At 36.2% G+C, this 21,836-nt stretch overlaps 1 protein-coding gene across 5 annotated transcripts in view; it reads right to left on the bottom strand.

The window, feature by feature from the left end:
* NRF1 (nuclear respiratory factor 1) overlaps positions 1 to 21,836 on the bottom strand; it is a 147,920-nt gene that overhangs the window by 76,824 nt on the left and 49,260 nt on the right. For 4 of the 5 annotated variants that reach the window (XR_003516318.1, XM_027572971.2, XM_027572973.2 and 1 more), the window contains exons 2-4: positions 19,614 to 19,845; positions 12,243 to 12,357; positions 9,019 to 9,145 (exon numbers count right to left, since the gene is read on the bottom strand). Coding sequence is in view for 4 of the 5 variants with exons in the window: in XM_027572971.2 (XP_027428772.1) it covers positions 9,019 to 9,145; positions 12,243 to 12,357; positions 19,614 to 19,836 (465 nt within the window). In the remaining variant the exon portion in view is untranslated. The remainder of the gene's footprint in view (positions 1 to 9,018; positions 9,146 to 12,242; positions 12,358 to 19,613; positions 19,846 to 21,836) is intronic. The other variant, XM_027572974.2, reaches the window with a different exon arrangement.

Here is a 21,836-nt window from a genome sequence, read left to right as displayed (position 1 = left end):
TTTACTGATTTTTGAGAGCCCTATATATTAAGAATATTAATCATTAGTTTGCTACTTACTGTGTGATCTTGAACAAAATACTTAAGCTCTCAACCCTCAAATTTCTACATCTGTAAAGCACAAATAATAACATATATATCATAGGGTTATTGTGATGATTAAGTAAAAATCATAAATTTAAAGTGCTTAGCAGAAAATAGGTACATTAAAAATACTCAATAAATTGTAATTGCTGTTATTAACTTGAAAACATTTCCCCCATTGGTTGTGAGCCATTTAATTTTGTTTACAGTGCCTTGCTATACACCTCAATTGTGGACAAGAAGGTAATATGGGCAAAACACAGTATGGAAAAATAAATAGAACCCTGAAAAATAGAAAAAAAAAATTCAACATTAACTATTAAAAGGCCTAGTAATGTATCCAATCCCCTTTCAACAAACTCTTAAAATAACAGACAATCTTGAATCTGAAATCCATATTTCAAAGATGAATAGCCCTATTGAATTTTAATTTTTCTAGAGTTTCTCAGCAGCCTCCAGCTAGAAAAGCAAAAAGGAAGATTAATGACAGCTTCAGGCAGGAGAACAAAATGCAAGTATCAGTTTTAAAATTATTAAATGAGTGCTCACTTTGGCAGCACATATACTAAAATTATTAAATGAGATGATACGAAGTGCTTATAACTATACCTAGAACATAGTAAGCACTCAATAAATGTCAGACATCTAAATCATCTCCTTAACTGTTATTAACAAGAGATTATGGGCAATACATTGCATACTGATTATGATAAACAATGGGTTCTAATTACTTAATACCACTCTGAACACCATTACTGATATATTAAGATTATATTCTGTATCTTGAAGGTTAACAGAAGTCACCCAAAATAATCAGAGCAGTGTCCCCTTTGAGGGATATACTTATTCAGTTTTGTCCATGTTTATTGTTCTACTGAGCTTCAGATATATTTTAGTTATTTTATTTTCTTACTAAATTATCCACTTAGTTGAGGTTCTTAATTTGTAAGAACAGAATTAATGCACAGCATTTTCTTACAAGTTTCAATCTTTCCTTATCTGCAACTATGACTCATCTAATTTCTAAGACTATATATTGACTTTCTTCTCCCTTTTCCTCAACTAGCATGCTAGAAGTTTTTCTTTTTCATTGGACTTTTCATAGTATCATTTCTTGAACGTAACAATTCTACTTTTTCTGCTCACAAATTCATTTTTTCCCCATGTTTACTTAGTCTCTTTTTTCTTAGACTCATCTTATTATTCCCTTTCCAGCTTCTTGAATTAGAGAAGTTTCTTTTCCATCTTCTTGTATATTAAAAAAGTTAAGGCAATGAATATTCCTTTGAGTACCAGTTCAAATCGAAACTTTTAAGTTTTGCTTTTGTATTTTCTAAGTAGTCCGCAAATTAAGAAGTATTTTTAAGTTTCTATGTGGCTGAATACTTTTTCCTGTCTATCTTTTGATATTAAGTTCAAAATGTTCTGTATCATGGTCAAAAATATGGCCTGTATAATTCCACTATTGGGTATTTACTCAAAGAAAATGGAAACACTAATTTGAAAAGATAAATATGCACCCTTTAAGTTTATTACAGCATTACTTGCAATAGCCAAAATATGGAAGCAACCCAAGTGTCCATCATAGATGGATGGATAAAGAAGAGGTGGTGTGTGTATATGTACATATACATACATATATAATGGAATATTATAATATTGGAGTATATAATGGAATATTACTAAGCCATAAAAAAGAACGAAATTTTGCCTTTTGCAACAACATGGATGTATGTAAAGGGTAAAATGAGAAGTGAAAGAAGTCAGAGAAAGACAGATACTGTATGATTTCACTCATATGTGGAATTTAAGAAACAAAACAAATGGACAAAGGAAAAAACAGACAAAAAAACTAGACTCTTCAATACAGAGAACAAACTCCTGGCTATCAGAAGCCTGGGGCGGGGGGGGGCGACTGAAATAGATAAATGGGATTAGGGGTACACTTAACCTTGACGAGCACTGAGAGATGTACAGAGCTGTTGACTCATTGAAATATATACCTGAAACGAATGTAACACTGCATGTTAATTATGTTTCAATTTTTAAAAAGAGAGATTTGTAGTTCTAGCTGAAAAACAAAATTAAAGTAGTTCCTTGGAAAAAAACCCCATATGGTCTGTATAATTTCTGCATTTTACAATTTATTAAGATTTTCTTTGGGGCCCAATAATAATATTTGGTCAAGTCTTACAATTCATTCATGTAATTTTTCAAATATGGCATGTTCTCTCCTTATATAGTATCAATGCTAGCATATATCTTTTATATTAACCTTATTCTTTTATTCAGATCCCTATGTTCTTATTTCGTTTTCTTCCTTATTCTGACAAAGATATTAAAGCCTCCCACCATTGTCATTTGTTTTATTTTTTCTTATATTTGTAATTTTTTGATCTACACACTTTGCTTTACTGTCACTTGAGGCATAAAAAGTTCATTATAGATTTATACTGCGTATCAATATCAAATTACATCTGGTTCTCAGTTAATACTCATTTGTCTTGAGAATTTGGCTTTGTCTGATATTAATGCTGTGATCCATGATTTATCTTTTGTAGGCATTTGTCTGACATACCTTTGCCTATTATTTTAAGATTTTTAACAGCTTTATTGAGATTATAATTCACATACCCTACATATTAGTTTCCTATGGCTGCCACAAGTATCATTAACTTGGTGCCTTAAACCAACAGAAATTCATTCTCTTAGTTTCACTGGGCTAAAGTCAAGGTTATTGGCAAGGCTGGTCCTTCTGAAGGCTCTAGGGGAGAGTCCATTTCCTTGCCTTGTCTAGTTGCTTCTAGCCTATATTCTTTGGCTCCTGACCCCTTCCCTGCATCCAGCCTTTTACTCCTACCAACCCATCTTCTACTTTATCAATCTCCCTTTGTCTCCCTTTGATAAAGACAATGTAATTAGACGTAGGGCGTACCTGGATAATCCAGGGTAATCTCCCCATCTCAAGATTGTTAACCTAATCACCGCAAAGTCCTTTTTGCCATACGAGGTAACACACAAGGTTCCAGGGATTCAGACCTGGATATCCTTGGGGTCATTATTCAGCATATCAGACCATACGATTCACCATTTAAAAAAAATAAAGTGTACAATTCAACCTTTTTAAGTATAAATGTAGGGTTGTGCAAGCATCATCATAATCTAATTTTAGAGCATTTTTATCCCCCCTAAAATAAACCCATACTAATTGGCTGTCACTTTCCATTCCTCCTTCCCACCTCTCCAACCCGGCAATGACTAATCTACTCCATAGGTTTGCCTGTTCTGGACATTGCGTATAAATGGAATCATACAACATGTGGTCTTTTGTGATTGGGCTCTTTCACCTAGCACAATGTTTTCAAGGTTTATCCATGCTGTAGTTTTTTTTTTTTTTTAAGATTTTATTTATTTATTTGAGAGAACGAGAGAATGATCAGTGGAGAGGGGCGGGGGGGCAGAGAGAGAGAGAGAGAGAGAGAGAGAGACAGACAGACAGACAGAGATACTCCCTGCTGAGGAGGGAGCTGGATGAGGGACTCGATCCCAGGACCTGGAGATCATGACCTGAGCTGAGGTCAGATGCTCAACCCACTGAGCTACCCAGGAGCCCCGCATGCTGTAGTTTTTTTTTTTTTTTTTTAATCAGTATTTCATTCCCTGTTACTGCTGAATAATACTCCATTGTATGGATAATAACATATTTTATTTATCCATTCATCAGTTGATGAACATTTGGGTTGTTTCCACTTTGTGGCTATTATGAATAATGCTGCTAAGAACATTGTGTGTAAGTTTTATCTATAAGTTTTGCTGCTATGGACATTGTGTGTATAAGTTTTGTTTTCAGTTCTTTTGAGTAAACCTAGGAGTAGAATTGCTGGGTCATGTGGTGACTCTACTTTTAAAATTTTAAGAAATTGCCAAACTGTTTTTTTTTTTAAGATTTTATTTATTTTTTTGACAGAGAGATAGAGAGAGAGCACAAGTAGGCAGAGAGGCAGGCAGAGGGAGAGGAAGAAGCAGGCTCCCTGCCGAGCAGGGAGCCCGATGCAGGACTCGATCCCAGGACCCTGGGATCATGACCTGAGCCGAAGGCAGCCACTTAATCGACTGAGCCATCCAGGCGCCCCATCTAACTGTTTTTTGAAGCAACTGCATCATTTCACATTCCCAGTAGCAATGTACGGAAGGTTCCAATTTCTACATATTCTCAACAACACTTATTGTTGTCCACCTCTTTGATTATAATCATCCTAGTAAGTATGAAGTGGTCTCATTCTGGTTTTGATTTTCATTTCCGTAATAACTAATGACTGTCGTTAGTGCTCATGTGCTTGCTGACCATTTCTCTATCTTCTTTGGAGAAATATCTATTCAGATTCTTTGCCATTTTTTAAAAACTTGGAAGTATAGTTGAACACAACTTACATTAGTTTTAGGTATTACAACATAGTGATTTGATAACTCTATACAGTATGCTACGCTCACAAGTATATCTATTGTCACCACACAATGCTATTATGATACCATTGAGTATATTCCCTATGCTGCACCTTTCATCCCCATGACTTATTCATTCCATAATTGGAAGCCTGTACCGCCCACTCCCCTTCACCCGTTTGCCGATCCCCTACCACCCTGCTCTGGCAATCTCCAATTCGTTCTCTGTATTTTAAGAGTCTGTTTCTGCTTTGTTTTGTTTTTTTAGATTTCACATGTAAGTGAAATCATATGATACTTGCCTTTGTCTGACTTATGTCACTTAGCATAATACCCTCTAGGGTCTATGTATGTTGTCACAAATGGCAAGATTTCATTTTTTTTTATGGCTGAGTAATATTCCACTGTGTGTGTGTGTGTGTGTGTGTGTGTGTGTGTGTGTACACACTACCACTTCTTTATCCATCCCTCTGTGGATGGACACTTGGGTTACTTCCGTATCTTGGCAACTGTAGATAATGCTGCAGTAAACATAGGGGTACATGTATCTTTTTGAAATTAGTGTTTTCATATCTTCTATAAATAGCCAGTAGTGGAATTACTGGATTGTATGGTATTTCTATTTTTAATTTTTTGAGCAACAACCTCCATACTGTTTTCCACAGTGGCTGCACTTCTACCAACAGTACACAAGTGTTCTGTTTTCTCCACATTACCACCAAAACTTGTTATTTTTCTTTTTTAAGGTTTTATTTATTTATTTTGGAGAGAGAGAGAGAGAGAAAGAGAGAGCGTGCATACGAGTGGAGGGAGGTATGGTGGGGTAAGAATCTCAAGCAGACTCCACACTGAGCACAGAGCCCGAAGTGGGGCTTGATTTCACGATCCTGAGATCATGCATGACCTGAGCCGAAACCAAGTCGGATGTTTAACCAACTGAGCCACCCAGGTGCCCCTCTTTTTGATACCAGGCATTCTGACACGTGTGAGGGGATATCTCATTCTGGTTTTGATTTGATGATTTGATGATGAGTGAGGCTGAGCATCTTCTCATAGGTCTGTTGGCCATCTGTAGGTTTTGGGAAAATGTCTATTCAGGTCCTCTGCCCATTTTTTAATTGGATTGTTTGGGTTTTTTTTTGGTGTTGAGCTGTGTAACTTCTTTATATATTTTGGATATTAACCCCTTGACACATGTATCATTTACAAATATCTTCTCACATTCAGTAGATTGCCTTTTCATTATGTTGGTGGCTTCCTTTGCTGCACAAAAAGCTTTTTATGTTGGTGTAGTCCTAATAATTTATTTTTGCTTTTTTTTCCCTTGCCTGAGGAGACATGTCCATAAATATCTTGCTGAGGCCAATGTACAAGAGATCACTGCCTATGTTTTCTTCTAAGAGTTTTATGGTTTCAGGTCTCACATTTAGGTCTTTAATCCATTTTGAATTTATTTTTGTGTATGGTGTAAGAAAGTGGTCCAGTTTTCCTAACACCATTTTTTGAAGAGACTATCTTTCCCCCATTATATATTCTTGCCTCCATGGTCACTGATTAATTGACCATATAATGGTGGGTTTATTTTTGGGCTTTCTATTATGTTCTATTGATCTATGTGCCTGTTTTTGTGCTAGTACTATACCGTCTTGATTATTAAAACCATGTAAATCTGGGATTGTGATACCTCCTGCTGTATTCTTTCTCAAGAATGCTTTGGCTGTTTGAGGTCTTTTATGGTTCCATACAAATCTTAGGATTATTTGTTCTGCTTCTTTGAAAATGCTATTGGTATTTCGACTGGGATTGCACTGAATCTGTAGATTGCTTTGGGTAGTATGGACATTTTAATGATATTAATTCTTCCAATCTATGAGCGTAAAATATCTTTCCATTTGTGCTGTCATCAATTTCTTCCATCATTGTATATTTTTTTTCAGAGTACAGTCTTTCACCACCTTGGTTCAGTTTATTCCTAAGTATTTTATTCTTTTTGGTGCAATTGTAAATGGAATTGTTTTCTTAATTTCTCTTTATGCTACTTCATTATTTTTTCTTCAAATTTTTATTTAAATTCAAATTAGTTAACATACAGTGCAATATTGGTTTCAGAAGCAGAATTTACTTCATTATTAATGTATAAAAATGCAACAGATTTCTGTATATTAATTTTGTATCCTGCAACTTTACTGAATTCATTTATCAGTTCAAACAGACTTTTGGTGGAGTCTTCAGGGTGTTCTAAGTATAGTAGTATGTCATATGCAAACAGTGACAGATTCTTTGCCATTTTAAAACTGGGCTTGGGGTGCCTGGGTGGCTCAGCCAGTTAAGTGTCCAACTCTTGATTTCAGTTTGGGTTGTGATCTCAGGGTGGTGAGATCGAGCCCTGCATGGGGCTCCACACTAGGTGTGTAGCCCGCTTGAGATTCTCTATCTCCCTCTGCCCGCCACCACCCCCGCCCGGCTGCTGCACATGCGCACTCTAAATAAATAAATAAAACTGGGTTGTCTTTTTATTGTTCAGTTCTAAGAGTTCTTTATATGGATTCAAGTTATTTGTCAGATGTATGATTTGCAAATATTTTCTCCCATTCTGTGAACTGCCTTTTCACTTTCTTAATGGTATCATTTGCAGCTACTTTGAACATTTGTGAGTCACCGTATGTCACATAAATTAAATACAGTTGGGTTTTGGTTTGGATTATTGTTGTTCCACTCTGAAAGAAAATCTTTGTCGTTCTCAAAGGAGTTAATCCATTTATATTTATGATTTATAACAGAATTAATTGGCTTCACTTTATTACTTTGTTCTATATTTTGTGTTTTCCTTTTTAAATCTTTTATACAGACTTGTTTTTTCCCTCTTTAATGTTTTGGAAGACATATTCTGCTTCTAATTCTACTGGTATTTATTCTTCAGCCTGTATTTATCAAATGTCAGTCAATGAAGAAAATACTGTTTTTTCTGTCTAGTCTGTCATATGACTGTTTGTTTCTTTTTATAATGTATGGAAGACTCCAGGAGTTTTCCAAACTTTCTTTTTGTTTTTGTTTTTTTTAAAAGATTTTGTTTTAAGTAATCTCTATACCCAACATGGGGCTCAAACTTACAACTCCAAGATCAAGAGTCACATGCTCCACTGGCTGAGCCAGCCAGGCACCCCTCTTTTCAGTGAGCAATTTTCAGAGGTATTTTTCTGAGTCTTCTGGATGAGTCTTTTTCACAGATCATATTACGATTAGTAGTAAAATTATTTTAAATTTTTGATACTGAAAAAAAGAAGACATGCCCAGATTTCATGTTGGTGAACATCATGACACTAAGGACAGCTTGTCAGGCACCATTTTGATCTAAAAATCTTCTACCATATTCTTCTAAGGAAAGGTCCTAATATGCACCCTAAATCTAGGGCCTCAGGAATTTTTGGCACAACTCAAAACAAAACTCAAAAATGTTGAAAAAGAACAACATTTGTATGTGAAAAAAAACACACACACAATAAAACAAACAAAATTTCAATTGCTTACTAATCAGTTCTAAACTCCTGAAATGTCTACATTCGATATGTGAGAAATCCAATAAATGTCCCTTTAGCTAATAAACGTCATCCTAATAAAAACAAAATGCAATCTAAATCTGGACAGACCATTATTCTACTAACGATTCAAAGTTATTTCCACCAGAGAAAGAGTAGTTCACTTAGTATAAGTATACAAAGGTAAAATACTATCTTTATAAACTTAGCTACAGATAGTTAGGCAATCAAAATATTCAACTATATTTCAAAATTGAAGCACAGTGTCAAATAAATTCTTCAAAGAAATGCAAGTGATTTTAAATATGGAACTCAAATACCAGCAAGCAGTAAAATGCTTCCTGAGGTTTGCCTCACGAAGTTTACATCTTAGAATTATCTCACATTTTGTTTCTGACATAAATCAGTAATTTTCTTACAAAATCGTTGGGGCACCTGGGTGGCTCACTGGGTTAAGCGTCTGCCTTTTGCTCAGGTCATGATCCCAGAGTCCCGGGACCAAGCCCCACATTGGGCTCCCTGCTCAGCAGGGAGTCTGCTTCTCTCTCTGCCCCTCACCCTGCTCGTATTCTCTCTCTCTCACTCACTCTGTCTCTCTCTCTCTCTCTCAAAATAAATAAATAAATAAATAAATAAATAAATAAATAAATAAATAAATAAATAACTTTAAATTAAAAAAAAAAAACCAACAAGATCCTGTGGTGGTGGTTTCTTAAGAAACGTAACACCATCTTCCCCCCCCTGGGTAGAATATGTTGTTATAGTAAGTACAAACAGAAATAATCCTTTTTATTTTGATCTACATAAAATGGTTTGAAAACCAGTCCCACTCCCACCCCCAGATGAGGGGAGGAGAGAAGTAAAAGCTATTGTACTAGACAGAGGATCAAAAGAACAACCAACAACCCACAGAAAGCAAGAGTTGAGTATCTGAGGACACAGCTGAGTTTTCTTACCACATTCTCCAAAGGTGCTGCACCAAACACTTTAAAGACAGGGTTGGGTTTAGAGGGGGAGATACAGAGGACAATAGCTTGCTGTCCCACTCGAGTAGTATATTCATCTAATGTGGCTCGAAGTTTCCTGAATTAGAGAATGAAAAGAGAATAAAAACAGTTAAAGAAGAGAGAAATGACAGTGACAAGGAAACAAAATTTACTTTGACTTGAGACAATTTATTCTGATTAGATACGTTGTTGTACCCAAAATGTGAAAAGGGGAGTGTGAGTTTGAATATCCTGTTCAGCAGAAATATGTGCATACCTTTGTCCTAAAGATCAATGACTAGCCCACTGATACAAGGGTCGGCTACAAGTTTGCATCAGGCACAGCCATGACACAAGGCTGAACATGGAGACTTTAATTCTTCCTGATCCTAGCAACACTAAAGGGGTTTTCTCTTACTGCAACTTGTAATAACGATAAAGATTACTGCTGAGACATTTTCTTGTAGACATTATCATATCATCTCCATGCTTAATGAAGGGGGCCTAAATGACCTGCTTCTAATTTCTTTGACTGATATGTCATTGTTTATGTCTCACTGACAGTTTTATCCAGAAATACGACTTCAAAAATGTCATTTCTAGATTTTCATTGCATATAAACAACAATTCTTGGTCCTGTAATATTTTACAAATAAGGAAGAAGTAAAAGAGCTTTTTTAAATATATCAACACTGGATGACAGAAATGTTGGGCTTTTCCTCTGAAATCATGGGAGATTATTTTAAAGTTCTACATTCTATAATCCTTCTGAGAACATAGTCTACTCTCTCCAGGGACTGGTGAATAATTAATTCAGATGAAACAGAGCGAACACGCCTAGTTTTCCATCTTTCTCCAAAAGTATGTACTACCACGTCTATGTCCCTTATAGCAAAGACATTTCTATATATAACACATTCTAATTACTCCGGCCTATCCCGTCATTAAAGGAAATGAGAAGAACTGCCTATCAGGTGGCATATAAACTCTTTGCCGAAAGCTTCCGATCCAGTACTTTTTGGGTTTTTCCTTCAGTTTCTTATAATCTTCCTCTTATAAAATAAACTGTATTTTCTAGCTTTTGTCACATATCATTTGCATGGACTGGCACTCCATCTGGATTCAACATTCTAATAAGACCTAGAAATTTTGGATATAATATTTAAAACACTACAAGAAAAAAACTTCTGGAATATTTTATAGACAAAATTTCTTACCCTCTATGAATGCATTTTGTACAACCATCAAATATTAAGTCCTCTGTGTATTATACCTGCGTGATAATCTTTCTGTGCAACCTACAAACTCTTCAGAAAAAACTCTTCAGCAAAGGACCATATGCCAAACAAGAAATTTGGCAGCATTCCTTGAAGGAATGGTCTATATTCACGCTCTCCAATTCTTTTTTTCCCATTTTCTCTTGAAGACACCCCAATCCTTTCATCCTTACCACTCCATTGGAAATGCTCTTGCCAAGTTCAACCATGACCTCCGTGTTGCTAAATCTAATGGTCAATTTGCATCTTATTCAACCTGCCAGCAGCATTTGACAGAGCTGATCACATGCCCTCCTTCTTAAAACACTATTTGTACTTGGTTTCTAGTGTATTGCTCTCTCTCTCCTTTTTTTTAAAGATTTTATTTATTTATTTGACAGAGAGAGACATAGCGAGAGAGGGAACACAAGCAGAGGGAGTGGGAGAGGGAGATGCAGGCTTCCCCGCAGAGCAGGGAGCCCAATGCGGGGCTCAATCCCAGGACCCTGGGATCACGACCCGAGCCGAAGGCAGACGCTTAACGACTGAGCCACCCAGGCGCCCCTCTAATGTATTGCTCTCTTGATTTTCCTCCTGATTCACTGGTAGCTTCTTGGACTCCTTTGCTCATTCCTTTCATCTCTCCAACCTCTAAAGGGTAGAATGCTTCAGGCCTCAGTCTGCACTCAATCTCTAGGTGACCTCTTCCAGTCTCACAGTCTTAGACAAGATCTAAGACTTAGTCATTTTCAGCAAGATCTCTCCTTTGAATTCCAGACTCACGTATCAACTGCTTATTGTTTCTCCACTTAATGGTTAAGAGGTATCACAGACCTGACGTGTCCAAAACCAAATTCCTGATTCTGCCCTACCCTCACTCATTCCTATACCTGCTCCTCTCTTCCAGTAAGTGTCATCTCAACCCTTCCAGTAATCAGACCAAAAATCGAGGTCCCCTTCCCTGCTGTTTTTGCTCTCACACCCCACATCCAATCCATCAGTTAATCATGTTGGAGTTGACTTTTGAAATACATCCAGGATGACCACCTCTTACTACCTTTGCTGCTGCGATATTGGTTTTAAGATCCTGTGATTTCTGACCTGGATTACTACAATAAACTCCTAACTGTTCTCCCTGCTTCCATTCTGGTATATCCAAATTCTACTCTCAACACGGTAGCCTGATGATTTCTCTGAAAACATATATCAGAGCATATCACTGCTTTGGTCAAAAGCCTTCACTGACTTCCCATCTCACTCAGAACAAGAGTCAAAGCCGTTACACCGGACCAATGACCCCATAATGTGGCTCTCTACTACTGCTCTGACTCTATCTCCCGTCATTCTTTCCCTGGCTATTCCTCAAACATGATTATCACATTCATTCCATGCCACTTGTGCAACTTTCCTCTTGCTCTTCTCTCTGCCTGAAAAGCTCTTCCTTTAGACATTAGTCATGCCCCTTTACTTTAGGTCTCCATTCAGAGGTTGCCTGTCAAAGAGGATTTCCCAGACCATCCCTATAAAAAAAGAGAAACTACTATATCCCCCCCAAACCTTTCTTTTCTTTTTTTCCTTACTCCACTTTTTTTCCATAGTACTTATCATCATTTGACACATTACATATGTGTTTATTTTCTTTTTTCCTCCACTGGATTATAAGCTCTTTCAGGGAATTTGTTTTATTCATGGTTATATTCCCAAGGCCTAGAACAATGTCTGGCACAGTGCAGGCATAGAAATTTTCTCTGAATGAAATGATGTGGTATTCTACATCTTTTCTTCCTTTCTAGTTTCATGTGTTTGACTTCACAGGAGTACTTTCAAGTCTAATTCTGCCATCAAGGACTCCGACGGTATCCTCGGTGCACCTAGTAATGCCTGTCACACCACGAAGTGCTGGAGGAACAGCAACAGCACGGAGAAGGGAGCCCTCACCGAAGCAGGCGTGTTTGCTGTCTCTTCCGGATAGATGGATTAGACTCAAACACGTGAGGCCGTTTCCGCTTCTTTCCTGTTGCCACTGCAGCGGCAGCAGCCATTCCCACGGGACCTGAAACAATAACGTGGGTGCTGAGATCAGGCAAAGCCCGTCAGCTCTACGAGACAGAAAGCAATTAAAGGCACGAGAAAGGTAGCCTTTATTTCCTAATATGTTCTCAGTAAATATAGAATGTTCCTGATATTAACATAGTTCACTATTGTTCAACACAAATCATATTTTCATTTACCAATGAAACTTACAAGGAATCTACAAAGTGACTGACTTAAACACCTCCCTACCATACACTAGCTAAATTTTACATAATGTTGTGTTGTGTTTTGCCAGCATGCCCATACTGCGAAGGCAATATTCTCAGAGGTGCTAAATGAGATCGCAGCATTGAGAGAAAGAGCTTGCCAAAAGAATCACAGATTTCAAATTTCATTTCCATCCCTGTGCCCCTCTTTCCATTACCCCAAGACACTGCCAAGTTAAGGAAGAGAGATAATCACTCATGCTTGGAACTCAAATAGTAACAACAACACCCATAAGAGGAATAGCTGGAAGAATATTATCTTAATTGGAAATTATTTCTTATATATCTGAGAATTGTGCCTAAAATGGAGTTGTTGACCACAAAGTTAAACTGATGAAAGCATGCTGGCAGGAAAGAGATGAAAACTATCCCACTCTAAGGAAAAAATGTTAATAAAAGTTGGTCTGGCTTGCCCTCAAACTAATTATTAAAATAAAGGGTAGACCCTAAGGAATTATTGGAGTCTCTGATTCTGGAATCTCAACATATCAAGGACATTCCTTTTTCTTTTTAAAGCAGATGATCCACTTTTATCCTTATTTGTAAACCATATAAAAGGCTTATATGAAAATTAAGTTTAACTACTCACATTTATACTAGCACATATGTTATATATGGTCTAAGGGGCTCAATTAAAATAAGCCTCCCTGAAAATCTAGACAGATCTCTCTACATGTTATTTAGTAGTATAATCAGTCTGACTTAAATAAACTCCTCTAAAGAGCCCCCAGAGCAAGTCAAAAAATAAATTAATGCTTTTAACCTTCATTTCCATTGTAAATAGCTGCTAGATAAAAAAAATCCTATTGATACATTTTTCCCAGTATTTTATTTTTTGACTGTGATAAGAACACTTAATATATGTGATCTACCATATTAATTTTTTGAGTGTACAATACAGTTAAAGATAGGCACAATGTTGACCAGATCTCTAGAACTTATTTATCTTGCATAACTGAAACTTTATACCTGTTGAAGAGCAACTCTCATTCCCATACCCCAGTTGCTGGCAACCACCCTTCTACCCCTGTTTCTATGAGTTTGACTAGATACCTCATGTAAAGTGGAATCATGCAGTATCTGTCCTTCTCTGTAACTGGCTTCTTTCTCTTGGCATAATGCCCTCAAGGTTCACCCACGTTGTTGCACATGGCAGGATTTCCTTCTTTTTAAAGGCTGGATAATATTCCATTCTATACTTATACCACATTTTCTTTACCCATTCATCTGTCAATGGACACGAGTTGCTTCCACATCTTGCCTATTGTGAATAATGAACATGGGAATGTGAATACTCTATGAGATCCTGATTTCAATTCTTTTGAATATGTACCCAGAGGTGAAACTGCTGGATCATAGGGTAGTTCTATTTTTAATTTTTTAAGGAACCTTTATACCGTTTTCCATAAAGACTGCACCATTTTATATTCCCACCAACAGCATGTAAGGGTTCCAATTTCTCCACATCCTTGCTAATATTTATCCTTTGTTGTTGTTTTGATAGAGCCATCCTAACAGGTGTCAGATAGCAACTCATTGTGGTTTGGATTTGCATATCCCTGATGATTAGTAATGTGAACATCCTTTTCACGGGCTTCTTGGCCACTTGTACGTCTTCTTTAGGGAGATGTCTACTTAAGTCCTTTGTCCATTTTTTAATTAGCTTATTTGTTTTTATTCTATTCATCTGTAAGAGTCCAATATCTTATTACTAAAACTTTCAAATATAGAGCAAAGTTGAAAGAATTTTTTAGTGAACATTCATATATCTACCACTCTACCATAACATTTTACCATATGCATCTATCCATCTTTCTTTTTTATTATTTAAAAAAAATTTTAAATAATCTCTACACCTAACATGGGGCTTGAACTCACAATCCCAAGATCAAGAGTTGCATGCTCTAGTGAGCCAGTCAGGCACCCCATCCATCTTTCTATCCATTCATCAATCCATATCATTTTTTTATTCTGATGCATGTAAACTGCAGTATGAGTCCCCTAAATATTCAGTGGGAATATCATTAGCTAGAGTTCAATACTTCTTTATAATTTTTTCTTTTGAGACAAAATGTACATATAATGCAATGTACAAATATTAAGTGTACATTCAATTTTGTGTAAGTGTACCATGAATTTTGAAAATGTACTTATGATAACCAATCTCCTATCAAGATATATAACAATACCACAACTACAGAAAGTTCTCTCATGTCTCCTTTCAGTCAGTTCCCACCCAATCTCTCAAAAGTACCCACAATTCTGATTTTTTCACCCTCGTTTAGCCCTCTCTATTCTAGAACTTGAAATAAATGGAATCATACAGTATATATTCTTTTGTATAAGGTTTCTTTCACTTAGAATGTTTTTGAGATTTATCCACACTGTTATATGTGTTAGTAGTTTGTTCCTTTTTATTGATGAGTAATATTCCAGAATATAAATAAATCACAGTTTATCCCTTATCCTATTGATAGACATTTGGGTAATTTCCAGTTTTAGGCTATTATGAATAAAGGTGCTTAATTAATTTATAAATTCAATACAATTCAAATAAAAGTCCCAGCATGGGTTTTTTCTGGAACTTGATAAGCTGATCCTAAAACTTAAATGGAAGTGCAAAAGGCCAAAAATAGCTAGAATAATTGTGAAGAATTTTAAGAATTTAAAAAGGTGCACTCATCCTATCAAATATCAGTAGTTACTATAAAGCTACAGTCATTGAGACAGTACGGAACTGGCTGAAGGATAGACAAGCCAATGCAACGGGATTAAGAGTTCACAAACACCTTCCCTGTGTCAGAAGACAGAGGTGGGAAATGGATGAATTATTAAAAATGTGGTACTGGGACAAATGATTGTATGGGAAAATAATGAAACTAGATCCCTATATCATATACACAAAAATATTATCCAGGTGAATTAAAGAGCTAAATTAAAACAACAAAGAATTTTGTAACTTCTGCAATAAACTGCTGTAGAGTACTTATGAACTCAGGGGTAAGAATTCCTTAAATAAGACTCCAAAAGGATAAACAGTAAGGTAAAAGACTGATAAATTTCACAATGATATAAATTAAAACCTTCATGGACAAAAGAAATAATAAAAAATTGAGGGAAGGAGTGGTCAACAAATTGGGAGAAGATTCTAAATGCAATGTATATTATCAAGAAAAGAACAGTATTAAAAAATATATCAATAACTCTTACAATAAGAAAAAATGACAAACCAACCTGATTGGACAAAGGCATAAAGAGGAAATATGCAAAAGAAGAAAACCAATAGTCAATAAAAAGTCACTTCAATAGTCTGAATGGCACTCTATCTTGTCTTCCTGCACTGGCTAGAATCTCTAGCTCAGAGATGAGCAAATTAAAAAGACAATGAGATACTATTTCATCAGACTGGCAAAAACAAAAAACGATTGACAATTCCAAATATGGTGAGGACTGGAAGCAACAGGCACTCCAGCATGCTGTGTGGGGATGTAAATTGATACAATGATTTGGAAAGACATTTGGAATATTTAGTAAAATTGAAAATGTGCCCATCTTTGCCCTCTCATTATCCTCATGGATATACCCTTCAGCAGTGTTTTCAAACTGCAGGTTTCTGTTCTTTGGTGGTTCATGAGTAGCTTTTGTTTTTTAATAAAATGGAATAAAGTGAAAGACACTAGAACATATCAGTGGGTGTGTCATGGCAGAAGGGTAAGTATTACTCCATGAGAAATTGTTATTCCAGTTATATGTGCATTCATTTATCCCAGACCACAATGTAAAATGTATCACTATGGGAAATGTCAAGGGTTTGAAAACCAATGCCAAAAGAAACTCCCACAATTTGCACAAGAAAAGATAAAATAATCTTCATTTGCAGTTATTGTAATAGGAAAAACTTATAAACAGCCTAAGTGCTATACCAATATATGTCATTTTCAGATAATGAATGGAATACCAAATCACACTTAAAATAAAAATATACTGCCACATTATCAACATGAATGAATCTCAAAAAAATAATACTGAATGAGATAAACAATGTTACAGAGAGATAGGATTAGAGTGTTATCATTTTTATAAACTTTAAAACATGCCAAACAATGCTAAGTATTATTTATTGATACATACATATACAGCAGAAATAAAAGAAGTGCATGAGAATGATAAAGATCAAATTTAGGATAGTGATTACCTCAGTGGAGGGAGGGAAGAGAATAGGATTAGAAAAGCAGCAATCTCCTTCCCTTCCCTCTCCATTCACCTTATTTCCTCCAGAGTATTCAGTGCTTTTTGAAATTATTTTACTTTATTATTTGTACCCTTCTCCCCACCACTGGTCTGTAAGCTACATTAGGAGCAAGCTCTTTCCTGTCTTGTTCGTAGTATTTATATACAGTGATATAGAGCATACAGTAATTCCTCAATAATTGTTGAATGATTAAATGGTAAATCATTTCTACCAGCTGGGCCTCAGTTTCCGTATCTGCCACGTGAAAATGTTAGATTAAAGTCCTTTCCTAATGTTAACACTATGACAGTGCAGTACAGTAATACAGCAAAACTATGTCTCAAAAGCATCTCTCTTCCTAGGAAAGCGGTTGACCTGCATTCATTATGTTAGGATGCCCTCTTCTGGGAAGTATAAATATTTCAAAAAGGTATTTTACAAACATCTCAAATGTGTTCTGCCACTGAGCCTTATTTTAAATTCACAATTCCAGAAATACACAGTGGATTATAACTGAAAGTAATAAGGTTGTTTTTCATCACATTTGTCTTCTTTTCCTTAAATACAGCACATACTAAAAAAAGATGGAGTATTTTGGTCATTCCTGATAACTGATTTACTGTCCAACTTTCCCTAAATATCTTCTAAGATCAATGTTCCTTATACAATATTAAACCCATCCAGGCATGGTTTACATGGAGTCTTCCCCATAATGCTAAGTATACAATGTAAATAGCAAAGGAATGGTACAAAATACAGCCCAGCTTTAAGTCATTTAGTGGCCCAGAAAAATCTCAAACCTTAAATTGGATTAAGATAATCCAGGATTGCTAGTGTCCTCAGGCATCTGGCAGAAGCAAACAAAAATCCTCTCTAGAGGACAATAATACTATTCTAGACCCCAAATTATTTCTAAAAATAAATTTCCAAACACACCATCCAGCATTCATTTAAATATAACCAATACATGAAGAGAAAAACCAACATAAACAAGAAATAGCACTAACAACATATAACAGAAAAAGACCCATAGGCACCTCAGAGAGAATTACCAAATGTATTGTAAAATCATGATGCTTACTTCACTCCCAAAGGTTTAAAAAACTTTTTTTTCTACTACAATTGGAAACTATAATAGTACAAATTTGGGAGGGAAAAACATAATAGAAATTCTAAAACAAAAAAAAAATGAAACTTAACTATTACTAAAATTAGTACCTCAGTAGACAGATTTAAATCACCTCAGACACAGTTGGTGAGAAAAATTAATAAACTGGAAGACAGTTTGAAGAAACTACATAGAGTGAAGCATAAAGACACAAAATGATGGTAATACAGAATAGAGGGTAAGAGACATAAAGGATTCAATGAGGAAAACTAACATATTTAATTGGAGTCACAGAAGGAAAAGATGGAATGAAGCAGAAGCAAAACTGAAGCAAAATCTAGTGACTAAGGGGAGCCTGGGTGGCTGGCTCAGTGGGTCAAGCGTCTGCCTTCAGCTCAGGTCATGATCCCAGGGTCCTGGAATCGAGCTCCACATCAGGCTCCCTGATCAGTGGGGAGTCTGCTTCTCCTTCTCCCTCTGCCCCTCCCCCCTTCTTGTGCATGCTCTCGCTCTCTCAAATAAATAAAAAGAATCTTAAAAAAAAAAGATCTAGTGACTAAGATTTTCCAGAATTGATGAAAGACATCAATCCACAGATTCAAGACGTTCAAAGAATCCTAAACAGAATAAATGAGAAGTCCAAAGCCAGATGTATCACAAAAACTGAAGACGGAAAAACAAACAAAAAACTTAAGACAGAGAAAATCTTAATAACATTTGGAGGAGGGACCTACGTGGGAGATAACCTTCAAAGGAGCAACTGTTAGAATGAAACAGCTGAATTCTGAAAAGCAAGGACAGAAACTAGTGGGAACAGTATCTTCAATATGAGGGGAAAAAAATAAGTGCCAACCTAAAATTCTATACCCAGGGGGAACATCCTTTGAGATTGAAAGTTAAATAAAAACATTCTCAGACAATGAAAAACTGAGAGACTTCCATGCTGAAGGAAATATTAAATGTTATCTTTACATAGAAGAAAAATTCTCAGAAGACAAGTTGGATATAAAGGAAAAAATGAATATTAAGTATAAAACAAAAATAATGTCTTGTATGGCTTAAAATATACAAAGAATTAATACACAGAATAACAATAGCATATAGGTCAGAAGCAGGAGAATAAAATTCAAGTGTTCTAAGAAATTTGCATTATCCCTTTAAAAGGACAAAAGTACCAATTACAGAAGACTTTGAAATAAGTTAAGGATGTATTAAAATTTCTGGGGTACCACTAATAGTAAAAGTGTGTATAACTTCCAAACGAACAAGAAAAAAAAAATTAAAAACTTCTCAGTCCCTCTAAAACACAAAGGAAAAGTAAATACAGAGTAAGTGGGATGAAGAGAAAGAAAGCATATTGTAAACATGATAAATTTAAACCTAAATATACCAGTGGTTACATTTACTGTAAATGGACTAAATGTTTTAGTAAGAAGTCAAAAGATTGTTAGAATGGAGGAAAAAAACAAAACCAAAGTCATATCATTAATAGTATGCCATTCTAGATCTTAAGTCTCAGTAGAATACAGGCATAAGCTGTAAATGCAAGGCTTAAAAAATCATGAAAATGTGATATATGTGAGAATGCCTGCATTCTAGGCCCTTGCAGATATGCACAATACCAGAGGTTAAGAAAAAAAATGAAGAGCTTCTGATCCAAACAGTATTACCTGCAGCAGCTAGATGGGCTGTTACCTCATCAGCCGCTGTGGAGTTGAGTATGTCTGAATCATCGTAAGAGGTGTCCTCAGGAGAAGAAGGTGAGTCTTCATCAGCACTCAGCATACTGTGCTCAGTGTAGGTGGCCACATGGACCTGCTGTACTTGTTGGGCAACTGCATGGGCTTCTATGGTAGCCATGTGTTCGGTTTGGGTCACTCCGTGCTCCTCCATGAAGATCTACTGTCAGAAGAAAAGGCAAAGGAACAAAATTCAGTGTGTAGTGTAACACAATTCTTAAACGAAGCAATGTTTTCCTCAAGAGCAGAGGAAGCCTACGATTCCACTACATACCTCACCACACCAAGTCACAGGAAATGGATAGCACCATTCAAGTATGATCCAAAAATGGAAGAACATTTTCCTTACGTAAAACCATTTTGATAGAAATTCACTGAGCTAATTTTATATGTCAGGCCACAAGACAATAAATACCCTTCATATTACATATAACAATAAAAAAGATACTTTAAAGATCTCAGTGATGTGCATTTGACATCGTAGACATAAAAACCCTCAGTAAGTAATGAGATAGATAACATTTTCTTTGTATTTCACAGACAATCGGAAGTTAAGCTTTATTTTTTCCAAAACTACAATCACTTAAATTGGTTTTTCTGCTTATAAAACTGTGCCTCTTATAAATCCTGATATGATACATATGATGCAGTAACTTGTAAAGTAGTAAGATAAAGGTCTGCTCTTCTACTGCACTTATTATCTATCCCCTCATCCCCCTCAACCTACAGAAGTGTATTATCCTTAAAAAATTTTTTTGAAGCATACATACATACATACATAAAATTAAAAAAAACCAACAACAACAGGTTCATATGCAGGGCACCTGGGGGGCTCAGTTGGTTAAACATCTGCCTTCAGCTTGGGTCGCAATCTCGGGGTCCTGGGATAGAGCCCCACATCAGGCTCCCAGCTCAGCACGGAGTCTGCTTCTCCCTTTCCCTCTGCCCCTCGCCCTTCCCATTCTTTCTCTATCTCTCTCTCATAAGTAAATAGAACCTCTTAAAAAAAAAAAAAGGTTCATATTAACATATTATTTTATAATTTGCTTTTTTCATATTATAATCTATCTAGACATTCTGACATGTCAAAACATACAGATCTTCCTAAACAGCTGCAGTATACTTCATTGTATGGATGTACTGTAATTATGTAACCAATCACCTACTGATACATAGCAAGGCTGCTTTCAAATTTTTGCCATTATACACATCAGTGCAGTGAATATCCTTGTATATAAAATTTTGCATATAATATTCAATAAACTCAATAAAATGAAAATATTACCATATGATCCAGCATTTATACCTAGAAGAACTGAAAGCAGGGTCTCAAAGGGTTACTTGTACACCCATGTTCATAGCAGAATTATTCACAATAGCCAGAAAGGTGGAAGCAACCCAACTATCCACTAATCGATAAATGCGTAAACAAGGGCGCCTGGGTGGCTCAGTCGTTAAGCGTCTGCCTTCGGCTCAGGTCATGATCCCAGGGTCCTGGGATCGAGTCCCACATCGGGCTCCCTGCTCAGCAGGAAGCCTGCTTCTCCCTCTCCCACTCCCCCTGCTTGTGTTCCTGCTCTCGCTGTCTCTCTCTGTCAAATAAATAAATAAAATCTTTAAAAAAAAATAAATGTGTAAACAAAATGTGGATATATCTACAATAAAATAGTATTCAGCCTTTAAAAAGAAGGAATACAGGGGCAGTTGGGTGGCTCAGATGGTTAAGTGTCTGCCCCAGGTCATGATCCCAGGGGATCAAGCTCCACATCCCTGCTAAGCAGGGAGCCTGCTTCTCCCTCTCCCTCTCTCAAATAAATAAATAAAATCTAAAGAAATAATAATAATAATATAAACTTAGAGAAGAACTTACTTGACTCAATTTTTAAAAATCTATAAGAAAAATTGGGGCACCTGGGTGGCTCAGTCGGTTAAGCATGTGACTCATGGTTTCAGCTCAGGTTGTATCTCAGGGTCATGAAATCAAGCCCTGTGGCAGGCTCCACGCTCAGCGGGGAGTCTGCTTGAGATTCTCTCTCTGCCCCTCCCCGCACTCATGCTCCCTCTCTCCAAAATTAAGAAAAAAAAATCAATAAAAAATCTACACCTAGCATCATATTTAATGCCAAGAAACTAGAAGCTTTCCTGCTAAGTCAG

This window comes from Zalophus californianus, chromosome 12 (genome assembly GCF_009762305.2).
Source record: "Zalophus californianus isolate mZalCal1 chromosome 12, mZalCal1.pri.v2, whole genome shotgun sequence".
In the NCBI taxonomy this organism is placed as follows: Eukaryota; Metazoa; Chordata; class Mammalia; order Carnivora; family Otariidae; genus Zalophus; species Zalophus californianus.
This window is presented reverse-complemented; position numbering and strand designations above follow the sequence as displayed.